General features: G+C 40.2%; 1 protein-coding gene across 2 annotated transcripts; it reads right to left on the bottom strand.

Moving 5' to 3' along the window:
• Positions 1 to 21: 21 nt before the first annotated feature.
• LOC108051765 (heterogeneous nuclear ribonucleoprotein K homolog) lies at positions 22 to 21392 on the bottom strand. Of its 2 annotated transcripts, none has more exons than XM_017133981.2 (9): positions 21179 to 21392; positions 11400 to 11506; positions 11247 to 11303; positions 9664 to 9707; positions 8813 to 8885; positions 8650 to 8745; positions 1258 to 2190; positions 993 to 1187; positions 22 to 409 (listed from the first exon to the last, which is right to left on the bottom strand). In XM_017133981.2, exons 2-8 carry the CDS (start codon positions 11493 to 11495, stop codon positions 996 to 998), a joined length of 1491 nt encoding a protein of 496 aa, XP_016989470.1. In that variant the 5' UTR covers positions 11496 to 11506; positions 21179 to 21392; the 3' UTR covers positions 22 to 409; positions 993 to 995. The 2 variants fall into 2 exon arrangements, with proteins under 2 accessions (XP_016989470.1, XP_016989469.1); XM_017133980.2 differs by having other exon boundaries at positions 1018 to 1187.
• Positions 21393 to 21402: the final 10 nt, after the last annotated feature.

The following is a 21402-nucleotide window of genomic DNA, read 5'->3' as shown; positions in this document are numbered from 1 at the left end:
TAAATGCAAACTACTGCTGGATCAAGTTTATGTATACTTTATTTGTTCATTCTTCTTATCATACAGAGTTTTAAGGTTGACTTTCCCCCAAATAGCAAACTGGTGCGGGGGAGAATGAGGAGGGCAGGGGCTGATGGGAGGGGCGATTCTGTTCCAGTTTCTTTTTCATTTGGGGCATTTTCACTTAAAGTTAGAGAAGAAATACATAAATTTCTTTCGTATTTGGAGGATGCTCTCTCGCTCTGGGCTTTCGCGCCAGTTCTTCTGTTTAGTAAATTTAAATTTAAACGTGAAACGCAGCACTTCTCGATGGTTATTGTAGTTGTTGTTGCCGATGGTGTTGCTATTGCTGTTGTAGCTGTTCAAGTTGTTGCCCACTTAAATGTTTCGCCTGCCATTCTCGTGTACGCTGCAATGAGAGGAGTCGACGGAAGGATGGCAACAAGCCAAAGGAAATCATAATTAATGAACTTTTTAATGAACAGCAGATACGGCTGAATGAATGGGGGTGTGTTCGTGGGCCTTTGATGGGATGGTAGTGGGGATATTTTGGGGGAATAGTTATTCGCGATGGATGTTTTTATTAGACATGACAAGGATCGTAATAGAGTTTGGTGGCGAGGATGAACTGTGACACTTTTAGTAATGGAGTTTCCAATGCCGAGTCTAGTTTAATTGGTTAACCTTCGATAGAATGATGAGCACAAATGCACGCCGTAAGAAGACAAGGGATTTATTGTTATTACCAAAGACCAAACAACAAAATCACTAGTCTTCCATACGGAATACACTCCCAGGAGAGCCAATCGGTTAGTTATTATTGAGTTTGGATGGAGTTACGATCAAGCACTTAACTTAACACTTGGGAAGCAAATGACACCGTTTTCCAAATTAATCACACGTTTTATTCGGCCAGGGCTGTGTTCTGGGTCTTGGGTTGTTTGTTAGAGTGTTATGTGGGGGTGGTTAATCAAATGAGAAGGAGTGCATACTTCTTAGTCTGATTGCGACACCAACCTCTGTTGCAGCAGATACTGGGCCATTTGTATTTGCTTGGGCGTGCCCGAGATGGTGATGATGCGATCGTTCGAGTTGGGCAGGGGCTCGTCGATGGTGATGTACGCACTGGACTCGTTGCGAATGCGGCGGATGCGGCCGCCTCCCTTGCCAATAATGGCACCAGCCAACTGAAATGCAAGAAAACAAAGTTAGTAAAAGGTCTCAAACCAAACTATCAATAGTCCAAACGAGACTTACCTCCTTTGGAATGGTGACCTGTGTGCTGTTGTTGGGATCATGACCCTGCGGAACATTCGTGGCGGCATTAGGGCTGCCATTCGGTCCACCATTAGCGCCAACGCCTGCATTGAAGCCACCAGCTCCATTAGCACCGCCAAGAGCTCCCACACCACCGTTGTTAGCACTGCCACCACTCAGTCCGTTGCCCAATCCGCCGGCTCCACCAGGATTCTGGCCAAAACTGCTCAAACTTGGAAGGCTGCTGGCGCCGCCCTGGTTTTGGCTAAAGCTGCCCAGACTGGGCAGGCTGTTGGTGCCCTGGGCCTGGCCAAAGTTGCCAGAGTTACCGCCGAAGTCACTGGGCCCACCTCCAAAGCCGTTGTTGCCAAAGCTGCCACCACCGAATGGTCCACCGGCTCCTCCGCCAAAGCTGTTACCGGCAAATCCGCCAGCACCGCCACCAGTGTTGCCAAAACCATCGACATCACCTCCTCCTCCATTCGCCCACGGGTTGATGAACGGATTATCGCGCTGTCCCATTCCGGCACCTGCAGCAGCTCCACCAGCAGCGCCGCCAAAGCGATCTGTTCCGCCACGTCCGCCGGCATTTCCACGTGCTCCTCCAGCACTGAATCCTCCGCCATTGCCACCGGCTGCTCCGCCGGCGGCGCCACCAGCACCTCCTCCGCCATTACGATTGTTTCCCCGCTGGCTGGGTCGGGTACTTCCGCTTCCAGTACCATAGCCGCCATACTCATCCGCGTACACGCGGTCGAAGTTCATGGGGTCATAGTTGTGTATGGCGCCCTTGATAGGAGTGTCCCGGGTGAGGGTGATCACCTCGCGCACCGCATCGATGACCTGGCTCTGCTTGCCCACGGTCTGCACCACACGATCCGTGCTCTGGGGCGCCACATTTGAGAAGACCTTTAGAAAGCGGCAACCAATACGCTGAAAAAATAAAGAAAAATAAATTAATTTCCCAAATTAATACTTTTAAGTGTCTACTTTTAAGCGCCTATATTAAATTTTTGAATTTTGTTTTTTTTTTTTTTTTTTTGTAAATCAATATTATTTTCAGTTTGCCTCATCGAATTTTGTTCATAAGTTTATTTGTACTATCTTTTTTTTTCAGGCCAAATTATTGTATTAATAATAATATTAAGTATTATAGAATTTGAGAGGATTGGTTTACAGCATTTTTGACATGTTCGTTTCTTTAAATAAAAGGATTTTCATGATAGTTACAATTCCAAGAAATTTATCAGAAAAATACTTAGGAATTGAGCTGAAAGTAATTTCTCATGGTTGCCTTTTTTGGAAACCCACTGTGTAATCCTGAGGCTAAGTGCATGTATTTTCCCAGAATTTAGAACAAAAGGACACACACCGAGCATCGTAAATCCTGGTCAAGGTCCACTGAAAGCCGAGTCTAAATCAATTTGGCCGTGACACTGCCCCTGGGTCCTGACCCGAAACTCTTCTTGTGTGTGTGTGTCCTGCATCCTGGCTCAGCGGGCAATGGCTCCTAATCAGCATGAAGCGGCGGCAGCAGATGTTGGACACAGTTTCTACCTGCGCTGCCATAGCGATTCGATGCAGCTGTCTCTTCTGCTCTGCATGTAAAGTGGCAGGAAGTGCTTGCCCCCTATCTGATATCCTCTCCGATATAACTTCAACTCCGCGCCTTCCTTTTCCCCGTCTGCGGCGGAAGTGTAAATGGGAAATTCGATAGCCACTTAAGAGGGGACGAACAAGAGGCTCGCACTGATTTCCAAGTGTGTGTTTGGAGGCCCGCTTCCGCTTCAGATCCCCCTCGCTTCCTCTGGGCCTGTCCATCGTTGTCCCCTGTCGCCTGCCTGCCTTACCCATTTTTATTTGAGCCTGCCCGCTAGATGATTGCATCATTCCTAAGCCCATTGCGTGCTGTGAGTGTGGCAATGACCAAAGGCTGCGTCATGTTGCCTCAAACCCCCCTAGCACCCTCTCCCAGGCGACAAAACTCGTTGCGTGTGCTCCAGACAACAATGGCGACATCAAAATTCTGAAGTATACCCCCCTCCGGCAGCCTTTCGCCCCACAAGTGGAGCCTTTTCAATAGCCAGGGGAAAAGCGTTGAGTCACACAGAAGTGTACAAACACACAGGACCAAGTTCCATGTCAGTGGTCGGTCAGTGAATCAAAAAATTATTAAATTTAAACATGACAACAGACTGTATCTGGCCTTCTCTTTAGTCTTTAAGCTGTGTGCGTGTGGATCTGGAGTAGTGGTAATGTAGTATACTTTTGGTCGTCTCACGAAATGCGAATATTATGTAAAAAGACAATCTAATGGCTTAGCTAGCTATAAAACGAAGCTCACTCCAAAACATAAACATTCATTATTTTAATATTTTTCGGCGCCCACGGGGGGTCAATAGAATTTTCCCAAACTGACGCTTGTGGCGCCACTAAGCTAACATGCACATGGAGCATATAAGACTTTACAAAAAGAGTCATGTAGCCAGTTAGCGTAAGATGTTAAGTGTTAGTTTTATTTCACAAGTTATTGCAAGAGTTTTGTTTTACTTTTATTACTGTATGTGGTTTAAATATCACTTTATACCTTTTAGATTCAAATTATTCACTTTAAGCACGCACATTTTTAATCTAAAAATATTTATTTCAATTTTTATATTAGGAATTTCAGCGTTTCTAAACTCTCTTTCGATCGATTGTAATTTTTAAGCGCGGAAACTGATGTAAACAAACTATACGTCATTTGCCAAGACCTATCAAACGATGAACAGCATTTGACTTCACAAGCAAGACGCGAAATTTGAATGCAAAAACCGGTATGTCATTACCAAACAACCTATTATATTTTGTAAATTATAGTTTTTGCTCGGCGAGATAAAGGGCTCACAAACACGAGAGCAGGAACAGGAGCAGGAGCCCGAGGACCGTTCCCGACCAGCGCCAATGTCGAACTAATTGGGTTCAACGATTGCCAGTTGCCATGTAAGGAGAAGAAGACGCAGGCAGAGAAAAAAAAAATGGAAACACTCACACAGAAACACAGAGCCGTGAAAGGCAGAAAGGAATATACACGGGAATACACAAACACAGAGGCAAAAGCAGCGGCAGAATAGCAGGCAAGCCTCTCTGCTTCTTCTCTTCGTCCTGCGGCTGTGGCATTTGTTGTTGTGTGTGTCATGGCAGGCCAAAAAGGAAACGCAGGCTGCTGGGACAGCAGCTGCTCAGCTCCCGCTGGCAGCGAAACGGAACCGGTGTATTTCTCAGCTCTTCTCATTTTAAAACAAAAAAAAAAACTAGTGGAAAGAAAAATAGCTTAGGAAATCCGATGTATTTATACCCTGTTTATTAAAATGTATTAGTCCATATAATCCCCAAATCAGATATTTTTTATAACATATTTAAAATTAATGAGTTCGATTTATATTAAACTCATTTTATTTATAGTGAACTCAGAACTTCTTTCCCTGACAGACGTGCATAAAATGAGTATAATATAATTGTTTAATAATTACAGTTTGGGTTGAAATAGAATCTTAATTTTTGGTTATCTATTCAATAACTTTTTCTAAATGAGTTAGACAATCAATTATAAAAATAAAGGAAATGTTTTGCAGATTTCTTACCCTGTCCTTTTCTGCTTTTTAAACAGCTCAACAAAACTTATGGCACCCTCTGCTACGGTACAGAAAGTTTAATTTTTTACAAAACGCATGCGCAGTTGTGAAAAAATAAATAAAACGAAAGTAAATGTTATGAGCATAATCCAACAAACAACACTACATAACTCTGTACATATGTGTGCTGGGCAGAACTGAGGAAATGAGGGCAACCATTAAACAACAAATCGCCTACGATTGATATGCAAAAAAAAGTGGAAGCATGTGCAGCATCCCCTGTATTCAGCAAAAACTCTTCCATTAAAGGATTCCATCGAACTTACTAATGCGCTTAAGATCTGCCTGGAGAAGAGGATTAAAACAGAGAGAACTCGTGAGGATGGCTGCAAGTGGCAATCAAGACTCACTTACGACAACTGCAATTATAAAACTTTTACATTCTTAAGCACAAACAGAAAAACAAGCCAACACTCAGTGAATACAAACTTAATTTGAGTACAGTTCTTTACCGTGAGGATAAAACCACATATCAATTAATTACGTTAAGTTGAAGCTTTACAAAAATATATCGTTATATTTCTAAAGCCATATATTTAATTTATTACCTAAATTTTAAGAAATGCTCATTTCAAATTATGATGTCATGACTGTGACCCTTGGGGAAAAACTATTGGGAAAACTATTGTTGAGCATCCAAGGAGCTGTCAAGAATGCGGCAAACAAGCGGAAGGAAGCATCAAACTACTAATTTGATGTTGAGCACACCAGCGAAAAACGAACCGGATATTGACGAACTCCACTTCTTCCGCCCCACGAAAGTTCCTTTTATAAACTTATTAATCAAATGATCAAAGGGAGCCAACCCAAACCAAGCGACAACTCGCGCTGGCTGCAAAAAAGATGTTCAGGAAACCAGATGTCGCTGCCAGGACTCGTCGATGGTTCGTCTCAGCTGCCGCAATCCAAGGAATGCCAACAAAATGGGTGCCTTTTTCGAAATTTGGTTAGCTGTTTTCAAGGTTGTGCTAGGTACTTGCTTTAAATGTCATTATCTTTTAAATTGAATTTTATGAAAATTTATCATTTTAATGGTCTAATTTAGCACCATTTTCAGGCAAACGCTTAAGCATGGAGACCAACAAGAACATATATTATTCTAACTTGTATTTTTTATGAGTTAGAAGAATACAATCTTCTAAAATTATTGTCTTTCTGTGAATATTTTTTCTATTTTATTAACCATTTACAATATATCAGAATTTTTCTGGCAGTATTACTACTTTTTAAAATCCTATAGTTGCATTAAATTTTCTTGTGTTCTGAAAAATTATTTATAAAACAATATGGCAGACGAAATCGATGAGAAAGATGCACCCTATATCCCGATGCCGAGTGGTATGTTGTACGTGTGTAGGTAGCACCTGTTTGGCATTCATTAAGACGAACAGCAAGCAACAAATGTAAGCCGCAGGCAGCAAGACGGCCAAGCAGGCAAGCGGGCGGGAACAAAAGCCAATGGCACGCTCAATCCTCAAATGCATTTTAGGGCATTTTGGATTTACGCACACACACAATGGGTGACGGCTGCAGGATCAGCCCGGCGGAGTCGAAGTAGAAGCAGCTGTCGCTCATTATTATAAGACCCTGACAGATGCCTCTCCTGCCTCCTTGGCACAGGACAACATTTTAATGGGCAGCAACATGAAACATGAAACAGTTGTCTATGAACCGGGGGCCTATAAATATACCTACTGCTATATATTGGGAACACATGTCTGAAATGCGACCAATTTGGAGCTCTTTGGCGACAAGGGAAAATGTTTTTAAAATAAGCCAAGCCGAACGAAATGCAGATTAGTGAGACCAAATAAAGTATCTAAGTCCTTGAGGAACGAAATAAATACGGACATAGAACTTAGCCCGGGGAAGTAATTATGATAACCCCAACCGATGAGCAACGGAAAACCGGCTTTTGCAGAAAGTCAGAGCGGGAAACGGCAGAAGAATGAAGCCAAATGGCCCAGCGAAGGGAAAGGAAACAGCTGCTTGCAGGGCCAGTTGTTGCCACTGCCTGTGCTGTTCTTGCCACAACAAAGAAGACGGTGAAGTAACGAGGACGACTTCCTTTTTCCAGCAAAGTCGCAATGAAAAGGGACCAGAAAAAGGTAAAAATGATAGGACGAAGACAAGACAAACACATGCTCGTCGGCAAGCCGAGGAGGCTGCTCCATTCTGATCATCTGCTGTGACCATCAAGGCGGCAGACGGCAGCTGCAAGGATGCTGCATGCCTGTGAGTAGCGTCTAAGAAATTCATAATAACAAAACAGCAACTCAAGCGACGCCAAGGAGGGCCAGAATATACAGACGTAAGCTTTTTGTTTGCCGCCGCGGACTTGTTGACCTCCATAAAAACAGCGCAGCAGCGGAAAAATATGAATATGCAAGAGCTGGGTGGAAAGTGGGCGGCGCTGCCATATAATGTGCATTCAGGCACCTTCATTGCAAGGCGGGCAGGACATCGTTCCAATTAAAATGCAGCCCTACTCATCGCTAATTAATGAGCCAAGCCGAATTGCACCTGGAAGGACTCGTGCTGGAGGTGCAAGAGAACCCGAGATTGCCAATTGATTCACCCCAGCGCATCCCACACTTCTGATACGACCCCATTCCATTCCTGTGAATTGCGCAATTGGAAAGCGTTTGGTGAGTCCCATGGACCCATTTTTCCTCCTCCCTTTTCGCACCTGACGTTCGGAATGCTGGTGAAGAGCCTGGCAAAGTGACAAGTGCGTTATGAAAGCGTTGGTGCAGACGTCAGCAACAGATTCCCCAACTGAACGTCATTCCAAACCGTCCTCTCATCGATGGAAATGCATTCTACTGTCGCTGGCAGGGAGCAAGGAACTGTGCGGTTGCAGAGCCCGGAGGAGTTGGAGGCCACGTAACTCGTACAAAGTTTTCGATTTAACCAAGCGCAAAGTTATGTTGACGGGTTTCAGCCTCACGTGACTGCTGCAACCGTTCGGGATCGTCAAAAACATGTCACAAATTCCCACTAACTATGCGGGCTTCCTCGCGTCCTGACCTGCATCTCCGCATTTAAACTTCCCCCTCATTCCCACTATTTGGTCATAATAAGCCCAATTAAGTTAGCCTTCAATCGTCACGGCTGGCTGGGGATGTCAGTTGACCGCAGGACACTGGCATAATATGGGATGGACAGTCGTGTGAGCGCCGCACATGCTAAGGCACAACTGGGAATAACATCAGAAATAGCGGAAATACTTGAGCTAAATATGTAATCAGCAAGAGCCTTAGGAGCGGGGACATCAATATGTGACAGGTCGGGTGATACACCTTCTATCGGCTGCAGTTTTTTCCCACAGTCAAGTAATTTTCTGACCCTTATTATATGTGGGTCATATGGCAATATCAAGATAGATCATTAATTACCCAGCTATAGTAATTAAGCTATATAATATTAATTAGACTTCGAATTCCCAATTCTTAAATGTAGTTTGAATATACAAATCAAAAATAACGGAAATGGGCATTTTAAAGTCAAATTTTGTGAAATGCTAAGAATATAATTTGAATAACTTTAAAAGTCAAATTGGCATGACGAATTCACATCAACTCATTGCTTTATTACAGATAGAGAGCAACTTCGATATTAAAACCTAGTTCCAAATGGATGAACCCTCTTAATGTTTAATAGGACTATTAAAGTCTATCACTAATGTATGGGGATGCAATTAAATTTAGTTACTCACATCACGTATCTCCTTGATCTTTTGTCCACCTTTGCCAATAACGCAGCCGGCCAAGCTCTGGTGGATTAATAGACGCACATCGAAGTCCTCGTCGCGCTGGGCGGACAACATGAAAGAGGGTTATCAGTCGGGATCATATTTCTCATGGCACTGGAGCACTTACCTCCTCAAAGTATTTCAGCATTTCGGTAATTATCTCCAGAGTAGACTCTATATCGGCAGATATTTGGATGGTTCTGTTCGAGCGGTAAAACGTGCATAGAAATTTGTTTGGTTTTTTATAGTGAGTGTTGGCGAAAAAAGAGAAAAAGTGAGGGGAAAACGCATATTAGAATAGAACATTAACTGAAAATTATTTTAGGTCTAGTCATTATTGTGTTTTTATATATATTTATCGGGGACCATAAAACAAACTTTGGTAGAGTTTCGGTGAGATAGAGAACAAGAGGGCGAGCAAGTGAGAATTCAGTCCCTTTTGCCATGTATCAGGCAACAAAACCACACAAGGACACACAAGACTCTTGCTGGGACTTCAATGTGGACAAATGGATGATCTCAGGCCAGCAGATCGGCTTCTTGGCTCATGGCTCCTTTCAGAGTTCGGTGAAATACCTTAGGCCGTGCATTTTGGGATGGGTTAATCGGGGTTCTTGCGGTGCATTGCGGATTAGTATGCGATTAGGATTAGGATTAGCTGGAGAGAGCGAGATCGAGAGACCGAACTAGTTGCTGGGCAGCGCAAAACTACTACAGATACTTCGGGACACCTAGTGCCGGTTTTAGGGGGAGGACACATCACAATGTTCATGTATTTATTTATAGATGGGTACAACTAGCGCATACAGGACATACATAGAGATCTAGATGGGCTAAGGCTATAAACACGAACGAGTCCCACTCGGTTCGGTGCTTGCGAATCCACACAACATACGAATACGAGTATAGGATATGCATTGGAGAGATGCGGTTATAATCTAGTAATTGGTAAAAGGTTAAAGATTTCATGTGGTTTACCGTTCGGGGCCTTGGGAATCGTCGACAGACACAGTGGCTTTATACTGTGCCGCACATTATTCACACATATTTGGAGACACGGGCGGGCAGGCAGGCGGGCGGTTGATGGGCGGGCGGGCGTTTGGTATCGGTTTCGGTTTCGGTCGATGGGCGGGCGGGCAATCAGACAGGCGGGCGGGCGGGCGTTTGGTCGTTCGATGGACGGGCGATTTAGTACAAGTTTTTTTTTATCGGTTGATTGATTCGCCGTTTTCGTTTTCACATGGAGAAAGATTTTTCACAGGGAGGGGGAAAGGCACCCACACAGATACAAACCCACATGGCACATGGAAATGGGGATTCGCGCGTATATATATACAGATATTAGTATATATATTTGTATAGGCGTTTAAAGCCAAATTTTGTAGCATAGTGCACGGCAACAGGGGGTGCAATTTGATTCAATTCAGTTCGGGTTTGAGTTCGGGTTTCGACATCGGGCCAGACCAGTTTCAGATAAAGATATAGATCCGAGGTTACCCAGTACCCGGGTGGGACATATAGACCAGAGACCATGGACCAGCGGTGCAGAGTGATGGTGCGGGCGGGCGGGCGATTGGTTGGTTGGAGGTTCGATTCGATTCGATTCGATCGATAAAGTTCGGTTCGATTCAGATGAGCGGTTGAAGATTTTGTTGGGCGTGCGAACCGACGACAGTTTGATTTTTATTTGGTACAAATCGGAATCGATTTGTTGGTTACATATGGGGTGTACGCAAGAATAGAGAGAGAGAGAAGAGAGAGAGAGAAAATTGTTCATTTAGTTAAAAGGTTAATTAGCGGTGTAAATTTATCGTTTTATTTTCATGTTGTTCATATTGAGTTATACAAAAAACTGAATTTTTGTCCAGGTTTTGATTAAATAAAGCGCCTGTAGTATATTACATATTGCATCCAAGCCTGGTGGATTATATTCCCCTAAGATTGTTTTAGAAATTGTCATTTTTGAGTAACGAAACGATAAATAAAGAGAAACAGAGATTCGAAAAACGGTAGCCAAACAGAGAAAGTGAGAGATAGTATGAGAGAAAGAGCGTTAGCTGAGTGCAAGGACCCGAGTTAGTGAGAAGCGTGTTGATTTTCGGTTTCTCTAGGACTTCCGCCTATATAGAGAGCTCAGATCGGGAAAAAGATATAGTGGGGAAGAGAAAGAGTGAGAGAAGGTAAAAAGGGGGACCATACCGGCACACAAGACAGGGTTCTCTTCGGATTCGGTGTTGGTTTCGGTTTTGGGAATTTCAGAGCTCGAATTCGAGCTGGAGAATTGGACGGCTGCCAGAGACAAAGTCGAGAGAATTGAGATAGAGGTGGAGAGAGAGAGGGAGACAGAGTTCGCAAGAGAGACACACAATAACAGAGGCAGACGCTTTCGGGATTCACTGGGGACATGGATTTGATTCGGTTATTTTCGATTTTAAGTTTCTAATTTGTGGTGCAACAAATAAAACATAATTGTAAATAATACTAGACGCTTCAATTGTGAATTATGCAGTTTGTTTTCTATCTTTTTTTAAGTGACAATGGGGTTTATGTGATCATAGTACCTGAGTCCTCATCTTCTGGATGTGCTGTCCTCCCTTGCCAATCACTGCGCCAGCAATCTGTGAAACGAAATAAGAAAAAATAATCGATGGGTGGATTGTTAATTATGGGAACTAAAAAGCGAGGCTTAAATTAATCATTGTTAAAACACTTACACTGCTTGGTATCAGTATGCGAACGGTCTCCTCGTTGCGGCGGTTGCGCTTCTGGTCCTGTGGTCCCTCCCCTGCATCGTTCATTTCACGCTTCATTCTCAGTCTCTCTGCAATCGGAAAAGCGGAATTCGATTAATCTCGCAATTGTTTTGCCAACTATGTTGATCTTTGGCCAGTTTCAGTTCAACTGACACATTAAATCGCACTGCCACTGCCTCGAGTCACAAACTAAATCGTTGTGGGCCGAACAGAGTTGTCATTTCAGCTACTTTAAAAATCTGGCTTAAATTTAAGCTTTAATTCCAAAAACGGGATTTTATTAAAGGTAATACAAAAAAGTTGGACCCGAAAAAACTACAAACTTTTATAAACATTTTTTTTGAAGGGGAAGAAAAACATTTCGAAAATGTTAAATTCGGCAACTGCATACATTTTATTTAATAATGCAAAAACTATTTTTTTTATTTTTAACAAGAAAGGAAAGCTAACTTCGGGCGGAGCCGAAGTTGAAATACCCTTGCAGAATATTCTGCAAATTATATTCTCCAAAATCATTCATAATGCATTCTTAATACTCATAAAAAATCCCAACTTCCTAACTTTAAAAACACCAAAGTTATGGCATTTCCAATCGTTCAGTTATATGGCAGTTATAGAATATAGTCGGCCGATCCTTATGAAATTTGATATGTCGGATTGATTAGGCAAAAATAAAACCCATAGAAAATCCCAACTTCCTAACTTAACAAACACCAAAGTTATGGCATTTCCGATCAATCAGTTATATGGCAGCTATAAGATATAGTCGGCCGATCCTTATGAAATTTGGTACGTCGGATTGATTGGCCAAATATAAAACCCATAGAAAATCCCAACTTCCTAACTTTACAAACACCAAAGTTATGGCATTTCCGATCAATCAGTTATATGGCAGCTATAAGATATAGTCGGCCGATCCTTATGAAATTTGGTACGTCGGATTGATTGGCCAAATATAAAACCCATAGAAAATCCCAACTTCCTAACTTTACAAACACCAAAGTTATGGCATTTCCGATCAATCAGTTATATGGCAGCTATAAGATATAGTCGGCCGATCCTTATGAAATTTGGTACGTCGGATTGATTGGCCAAATATAAAACCCATAGAAAGTCCCAACTTCCTAACCTAACAAACAGCAGAGTTATGGCATTTCCGATCAATCAGTTATATGGCAGCTATAGGATATAGTCGGCCGATCCCGGCCGTTCCGACTTATATACTGCGTGCAAAGGAAAGAAGGGTGTGTGCAAAGTTTCAATTCGATATCTTTAAAACTGAGAGACTAGTTCGCGTAGAAACAGACAGACGGACAGACAGACGGACAGACGGACAGACGGACAGACGGACAGACGGACAGACGGACAGACGGACAGACGGACATGGCTATATCAACTCAGGAGGTGATCCTGATCAAGAATATATATACTTTATAGGGTCGGAGATGTCTCCTTCACTGCGTTGCACACTTTTGACCAAAATTATAATACCCTCTGCAAGGGTATAAAAATTTAAATAGTTTTTAAAGATATTTAGCAGCACGGACAATTTTTTAAAACCTAAAAAACCTAACCTTAAAATCCTATAAGTGTCTACCAAATACAAGCGCTTCATTTATTTCCTTTTGAAGTATTAGCATCACTGATGAACAGATTCAAAGAAGGCATGCGGTGAGTCGCAGGTTTGGTTGTCGTTTTTGCCCACCGCAATTGAATAACAATTTAATTCAGTTTCCATTTCAGATTCAAGCTCTGAGCCGATCCGATCTGGTTCGTGCCGCAGCTGCACTTGACTGCGATCCATCTCAGAGCCCCGCGTTGCACTTCCAATCTGGGTGGCTTCAATCATCAAGTATACGCCCTGTGCCGCACAAGCCCCCTGAAAGCCCAGTAAGCGGAAATGCCAGACAACCAACGCTCAAATGAAATTCATATATATTATTTCTATAAAAAGATTCTTGTATAGCACTGCATATATGATTTATATGTTGGCATAATTGAGCAAACCACCATGTGCAATAATAATACAAAATGTAACGAAAAATTATAAATTTATAGAAAGGGAGCCCGGAGCAGTGGGTGAGAGTATGATCCAACAATTGTGGGTCTTTGTGTGGAACGCTCTGCCCACAACAATAACATGAAATCCCGCATTTTTTTCTGGCTCTCTGGGTTTTGTTTAATACCCTACAACAGTATCTAATTGGAAGTGTGGAACTTAAAATCTGTTTGTCAATATTGATTTTATTAACTCGCCTCCTGGTAGTATAAATTAGAAGATAAAATATTTTGCACATTTATTTGGAGTCTTTGTCAAAATTTGGTTTTCTTTATTATCATTTATGGAAGAAGAAGAAGTTTAAGATAGTAATTAAAAGCTACTATGAAGTCTGTAGAGACACCAACAACTTAAGAAGATAAAATGTCTATATATGTTAAAATACGATTTATTTTCAAAACCAAAAAATCATGAATTATTTAAACCGCAGAGTATTTTTAACGTCGATGAAATAAAATCGGTTATACTTTATTCGTGGTTTCACATGTCAAAACGTCAATTGTCCAAGCTGCTGTTAAGTTGTCAAAAATATTTGATACAACAATGAGAAAACACAGCAGCGACGGAAGATTAAATGAATTTTTTCGAGGGCCAAGAGGAGGCTCTGAAAACGACTGGGCTTGAAATTGAAATTGTTGAGCTATGGAGTACAGGTAAATAGCGTGGTCTGTGCGTGGGAAGAGCTTAAAGAAAGGGTAGCCACCTTCGATTTGACGAGGTCGATGGTTGGTGATGCAATTGTTAGCTGCTAAAAAATGCGCCACTGGAAAACATTTTTGTGTGGTACTCTCTGCTTAAGATAACTGGCATTAAGGATATAAATTCAAGGAAAGAAAAATAATTTTCAAACATTCTTTGTATTCAATAAAAAAAAAACAATGCTATCCTACTCTTTAAAATACCCCAATAAAAGGGTAAAAACTATATAAGACACGGTTTCAAATTTTATAGTGTTTATTTCACCAATTTACCTTTATATATTCTTGAAAAATATCACAAAGAACCACTAATTTAACTATTTTTGGCAAATATCTTATAGATTTTTTTGTTACACATTCACAGAATTTGTTCAGTTATATAAAATTTAGGATCTTAGGATCCAACCAAATGTTAAGAGCAAGTGCATAAAGCACCGCCCGAGAGTGCTGTACAAAAACTAATGAACACAATTTACCAGAACTGGGGCTATTTATACCGGAAACCCATCTATTTAATACCCAAGGGTTGACCAATCGGAAGCTATAGGATCGGTATATGGACAGCGGAAATCGTCGGCCAATAGAAATCGTACAAATCAAGTGACAATACCAAAAACAGGGGAAGTTACCGCTTTTGGACACCGGATGCTAGGCAACCAGGATAATTGTACTGGACTGACCATAACAGAACCTCTATACGGACTATAGAATAGATAAGTTCCTATGTACCCCATATACGGATATATATTGGTATCATGGGAGGAAAATGCAGTTTTCTATTGGAACTTTACATATGTGAAATATGGATTCATTATATAAAATCGAGTCCTCTCTAACCCCAACCATAAGATGTAGTATATGTATGTATAATAAAGAGCCACAAATTGTATAGTCATTTTCCATTCCATACGGGTGAGGGGCTGGGTAATGAATTTAAAGTTCGACATTAGACTAATAACCAGGCGTTTGAAATGGGCACAAGAACTGCAGTTTTCTTGCAGCTCTATGAATTTTCGATGGAACTTCAGCTGATGTTTTCACATTATGCATATTTCAAAGGCTGAATAAACGGATATTCAAAGAAGTAAGCTAGCGAATATGAAGCAACGAGAGGCGGAACCCTTTTGTCTAAGATAGCAAATCGTTTAACTATTGATAGAGCAATCGCCATATACAGTCCCTCGACTAAATGCCTGTGAAATGCAACAAATTGCGCTGACCTGGACAAATATCATTAAGGGGGCAGGCCCCCAGGTCCTCCATTATATCAACTGTCCCTCTGCTAGTGGATTTGACGGACATGCATTATTCAGGCAAATTGCAACAATTTAAAAACTCCGCAGTCCTTTCAAGATGAACTACCCCAAGACACATGTTCCACATAATGAATGAGGGCACCCAGTCTAATAACTAATAAAACTCTGGGAGTATTAACAGCCGTCCCCAGCGGATTGGTAAACTAATTATAGGGTAATTTCTGTGACAGAGGCTCCATACCAACAAGAAATTAAAACCCTTAGAACTTCGAGTAATCAAAAATGAAAATGGAGCGAAGATTGATTCCTTCTTTATCAGTACCTTATGATTGCAGTTTGTTCGTGGTCACCTGATGGGAAGAACAACTTTTCTACTAAGAATTTAAACAGCTTCACGAGAACAGGACTGCAAATCAGGAGAAAAGAAATTGGAAGGAGAAGGAGAAAGTAAGCAGGCTGCTCGCATTCCTGAAAGTGACATAAATGACAGGTAAGCAATTATGTGAAAATCATTTGATTGCTGTCCACATCCTGTTCAAATAGCTTTTGACAGCGCACACGCGTCCAACCATCCCAACCAACCACCCCCCCACCCGAAAAAAACCCAAAAGACCACCCACCGCCCAACCCCTGCCACAACCACAATAACAATAAAGGACAATAATTTAAGTTGCTCGGCCAGGTGAGCGCTTGAAACTTTTTTTTTGTGTATGTATCCCCTCAGGCCAATACACTAATACGCAGGTGGGCTGGCTGACCACAAAAACGCAAACACAACAACTACAATAGCAGGAAAGAAAAACAAAGTAAAGCCAGAAGGGGTGGGGCTGCAAAAGGGGAACAGTTGGAGAGTTTATGTCCAGCGAGACGTGGTAAGCCACATGAAAACGCGGTTTGTGGCTGCCCACCAAAAAATAAAAGCGAGGACGAAATTAGCTTTGCCAAACACAAGATTGAATACCCTTACAGTAATAAAAAATAAAATTGATAAGCCAATATCAGTATTCTGCCATATCATTCCTTACATGAACACTTTAACGTCCCATAATTCTCTTTCAACAAAAAGTCAACAGAAATTCTCAAAAAGACTATAAATGATAGCCATTTATAACTTATTTCTAAAAAAAAAATGTATATCAGAACTTTCAAACAGCATTTGCATCTATAAGGTTCAAGGTTCAAGTTTTAAAAATTAATCTATTTGGAATCGGACAAGTAATGAGTATTTTCAATAACATTTCTTAGAAAATTACACTTCGGAAAGAAAATCGGACATCTCCCCATATTTTATACTTTAGCACTTAAATAAGTATTCTCTTTTTTTAAAGGGTAAAGGAAACAAATTCTTCTTTATTTTGTCAACTTTATGGCATACTTTAAAGATGGGGGCGGGAGTATCGGACCTGAGCATAAAGCGTTATTTTTATCTAACTTTTTTTGAATACCATCAAGTCAAACCAATTTCAAGTTATTTGACAAATCGAAGCTGTCCATGCAAATGGCAGCAGAGTATCTTTGAAAAAAGTCACTCTGGAATATACATATCATATATTTCATAATTTTCAATATTCATCTTATGTGTTTTTAAATTCACCTAACCCTAGCCAACGCTATATCATTTAAAATCTAATTATAAATCGGAAAAAAAGGATTCATTTTTTAATATTTTAAAACACCGCCTATAAAATCGGGTTTAATATTTATGTAACATTTAACTTAAACAAATTCGTCTTAACGGTCGTGTCACGTTTGTATCTATCACGTGTGTGTGGTCACGCCTTTAACTGTCCTGTCTCCTCCCACATCCTGGGCATTCTTTTTGCCACCGTAATTGGGTGGTGGGTGAATGCGTTTCAACTCTATAATTTAGCGGAAAAACAGCTAATGGACGTCATGTCTAACAAAAAATATAAAAAAAAAGCCGAGCAAGCAGAGGAAGGAATCAGGTTGAGGATATGGCCACAAAAGTTGGGGGCCGCAAGCGGAAATGCATACAATTGACAATTCCCATCACCCTCGCACTGCGTGTGTATTCGTATGTCCTGTTTGTGCTTTGTGGCCTGTCCACTTCAAGGCTTTTATGGACATGTCAGCGTGCTTAGCGAGCGGGTGAACCGACCAACTTCTCCCATCGCGTGCGTCTCTACATCGGGCGGTGGGGGAATAATGGGGAGTTCAGCTGGTCCCAGCGCTAATAACTAATGTCCTTATGGCGTGTGCCATGTAGTGGTTGCTGCTCCGCTGCTCTATCCTATAGTATTCTATTCTATTCTATTCTATCCCGTTCTCTTCTGTCGTCCAGTTATGTTCCCAGCCAACTTCTACAGTCTGATTGCTATAGTTCGACTTGTCTGTGGCTTATACACGGAAAGAATATTTAATAACATCGCAATATATGATATTTTATAATGCAACAATAAACACTAAAAATTACCATAACTTAAGAAAAAAAAAGTAAGGTTTAAAATAATTCTATGTTTTTATCAACAACTTGTTATGTTTCACATTAAGACTGTATCAGCTTATTTTCTGAAGAATCTAATTTTTGATCAAGATTGGTATATTTTAAACAGGTTAAGCCAAGGAACCAAAATACAAGTAATTTTTTAAATAATTTCAACATTTACTTTTTAATTGGAAAGCATCATAAGAACAGAATTGCTTTCAGTGTACTTTACCCCTCGACAATCGGTCAACCCCTGAGGTTGTTGCATTATTAAAAGGCTTCGATTGAAAAGTACTTTTCTTTCTTCCCTTCCTACCTTCATTCCCAACTCCATTCTTCACCCTTCCCTTTTTTGCTTTGGCTTTATCTAGTTCTGCGTTTGTCAATTGCATCTCTCGACAATCCATCGTTAGCTAATTAATTGGAAATATAAGAATTGTCTCACAGCAATAGAAATACCAGTCAAGGTTTGAAAATCAATAAAACTTGCTTGAATTCGAAACGTGTTTCAAGTGTATTTTTTTTTGCGATTTGCATAAAAATATTGCCGCTTCTTCTTTTCAGCGTTTTTTGTCTGTCATTCGAGACAAAAGCTATCGAAAATCACTGAGTGGAACATGTTTTGCGAATGCGATTGAGATGGGAGAAGAGATTACCATCAAATGACACTTGTGAGGTTAAAAGCAAAAATATCTTTGGAAGACCCAACCAGCATAGTTAACCCATATAAACAGAGAACAAATATTACATTCACCTATATGCGGGCCAAGTTTACAGATATTGTGGCCTGCGTTTGTATCAGAAAATAGATTCATGTGGGAAATCAACAACATCAAAGCGACCTACATTCGACAACAAATTACGGTACAATTGCAGCTTTACAATACTATTTTTTATTTATTTCATTTGTCGATGTTAGGATGATTGCATTGAAAATATGGAGAGCAACATACATTTTTCATTTTATATAAGCGGTATAGAACACCAAGCAACGAATAGCAACAACGACATGGCACTGGTTATGTGAAATGCGTCAATTTAAACGGAGAATATAAGGCGGCAAACAAACATAATAAATGTCCTTATTAAATGTGCTTAAAATTTAATTATTTTACTAGATTTGTTATTTGAGCAACTTAAAAATAAACTTGAAGTTATTGATTACAAAACAGATATCTAACAATATCCGCAATTATGTGCAACACAAAATTTTCAATCGCACAAAAGTTTTTATTTTAAGAATAATAAACTGCAAAGACTATATCATCGTAAATAAATTAATAATAATAATAATTTCAATATAAATGGTATGTATAGAAATTCGAATATATAATGATGCACCTTAGGGTAATTTGCTTATTTAATATGCCTTTACTTGAGAATGGGAAACATTTCAAAGACTTAAATGTTAAGATCATATAATAAATAGTAATGATGAACGTACCGAAAGTCGTTGGACTGAGCTTTTTGGAAATATGTTAGAATATTTTTTAATTTTGGTTTTTGGTAGGGGTTAATAGTTTGTAAAAAACATTCTGGGTGGGTAATTATTAAATTTAATTATAATAACTTAATGTAATATTTTTTATAAATGTTTCAACCTGATTTCTTTACCACAAAACGTCTGAGTGCAATATAATTTATCTGATTGTGGTGACGTAATGGGGTGTATAAAAAAAAACTTTATCTTAATAAGCTACACGACTTTAAAAGTCCAATCTCATAGTGTTTATTTAGAAATTTCAGTGTTTAAAGGGCAAGGTGAATTGCTCAGAATAACAAAATATTTATTTAGATTGGCATAAATATTTTGTTTTGATTTTTGACCTTATAAAGAATATTTGAAGCGAAATAACTTATTTACATAGAGTTTATTTAATTTCTTTTCGCTGTTAAATACATTTTTAAGAGTACAGTACCCTTTTTCCAATACGATTACCGACTACAAAAATAGGAAACAAAGCATTCCATGCAAAGAAATATATTGGTGTAATAGAAATTTTGTCAAGAGATTTGAAAACCATTAAGACAGCTTTTTAAGATAAGCGGAAAATCGGCCGACATTTCTGTTTAAATTTACTCGCTATTTGAACATAATTTGCTACTAACTTTTTACTCTAAAGAATTTGCAGGAGAATTCAGTTCAATGTCAATGAACGCGCGCGCAAATAGCCGCAAAATATCTTTGGTATTGCTTCACTCGAAATGAATGATAGAAACACGAAAATAACTCAGCCAAACAAGGCGAATAAAAGCGAATTTTTGCACAAAACTGGAAATCTGAACAAAGACGAAGGAGAATCGGCAGTCAAAGAACGAAAAGCAAAAGTTTGAGAGTTGGAACTTGCAGAATTGCTGGGAGAAAGAGAGCTGTGTGACTAAAGCTCCAAATGCCAGTGGGTTAAAATTAAAGGGGCGGAAAAAACTAGGCGTTGGAAAGAGTGGAAGGTTGGGAAGAAAAGGTTAAACAAGAGAATAGCACGGGAGGAGAGAAGAGGGAGGTAAGTAAGTGGTAATGAGCTGCACCCATCCAACAACAAAAAATAACTCCTATTGAACGTGTTTTTGTATTATTTGCTTCGCTTATTAGCTCTCAGCGATATTTCTTCTTCTTTTATCTCATCGATTGATGCTTGAAAAACAACAACAATAGGAGCCTAACTATGAATAAAATATAGGTTAGGCCTTTTCCTTATTTGTAAAAAGTTGGCGAGCGTTGAACTCGTTGTAGCGTGGGTGTTTTGTTTTTGGAGTAACGAAACTATTTTGTTTTGATTTTATCTCTGTAAATTATAATGAAATTATATGCCGGTAACCGCGTGGAGATAAAAAAAAAGGGAAAAAAGAGAAAAGCAGAAAAACAAAACAAGCGACCAAAGCGGATGAGCCAACAACAAAAACTCTGTACTTGAAGTAAAAGCCGGCAAGCGTGCGAGCGAGCGAGAGAGAGAGAGAGACTATGGGAAAGAGTGAGAGAGAGCTAGGAATATTTCTGTGTGCCCTGGTGGTTGTAAAAGAAAACTGTAAAAGTGAAGCGCCGAAGCCAAAAGAACGATTTTGGGGGGTGTAGTGGGGGGTTGTATCATATCATACTAAAATGCGAGAAAAATCGGAAGGCATGCATGCTGTATTGTATGTATTGGCGAATACTTTTGGCAGAAAATGTACTTGGGAAAACACAACACCGCTGACACACACATTCATGGATTTCAGCCTGGTTTATTTGCCTCGCAAATTTGCTTTTCTTCGCGTCCCCAGGCAAAAAAAGAAGAAAAACTCACCTATCGGGATGCCTTTGTTTTTTTCGGCTGCTAATACGCTGCTGCCACCAAAACTCAACCTGATCTCAATACACCGTATCGTCCAATTGTTATTTAACACCGTTTTGTTCGCCACTAAACGCTGGCTGGTAAAATATTATTTAAAATATGTATAGCACAAACACACGAGAGTTAAAATGCACAAAAAGTTAGAGAGGAATAGCAAAATGGCGTTTCGTTTAGGA

This window comes from Drosophila rhopaloa, unplaced genomic scaffold (assembly GCF_018152115.1).
Source record: "Drosophila rhopaloa isolate 14029-0021.01 unplaced genomic scaffold, ASM1815211v1 contig_115, whole genome shotgun sequence".
Taxonomy (NCBI): Eukaryota; Metazoa; Arthropoda; class Insecta; order Diptera; family Drosophilidae; genus Drosophila; species Drosophila rhopaloa.
Note: the sequence above shows the minus strand (reverse complement) of the source record. Positions and strands in the feature narration are given on the sequence as shown.

What these genes read in the sequence shown, in the direction of transcription:
- LOC108051765 (XM_017133980.2), bottom strand. Translation starts at nt 11,495, where the DNA reads ATGAAGCGTGAAATGAACGATGCAGGGGAGGGACCACAGGACCAGAAG. An exon ending in GATTCCCAAGGCCCCGAACG is followed by an intron (nt 8,886 to 9,663) that starts GTAAACCACATG and finishes CCGCTCGAACAG; the next exon opens with AACCATCCAAATATCTGCCG. An exon ending in CAGTATCTGCTGCAACAGAG is followed by an intron (nt 410 to 1,017) that starts GTTGGTGTCGCA and finishes CTCTCATTGCAG; the next exon opens with CGTACACGAGAATGGCAGGC.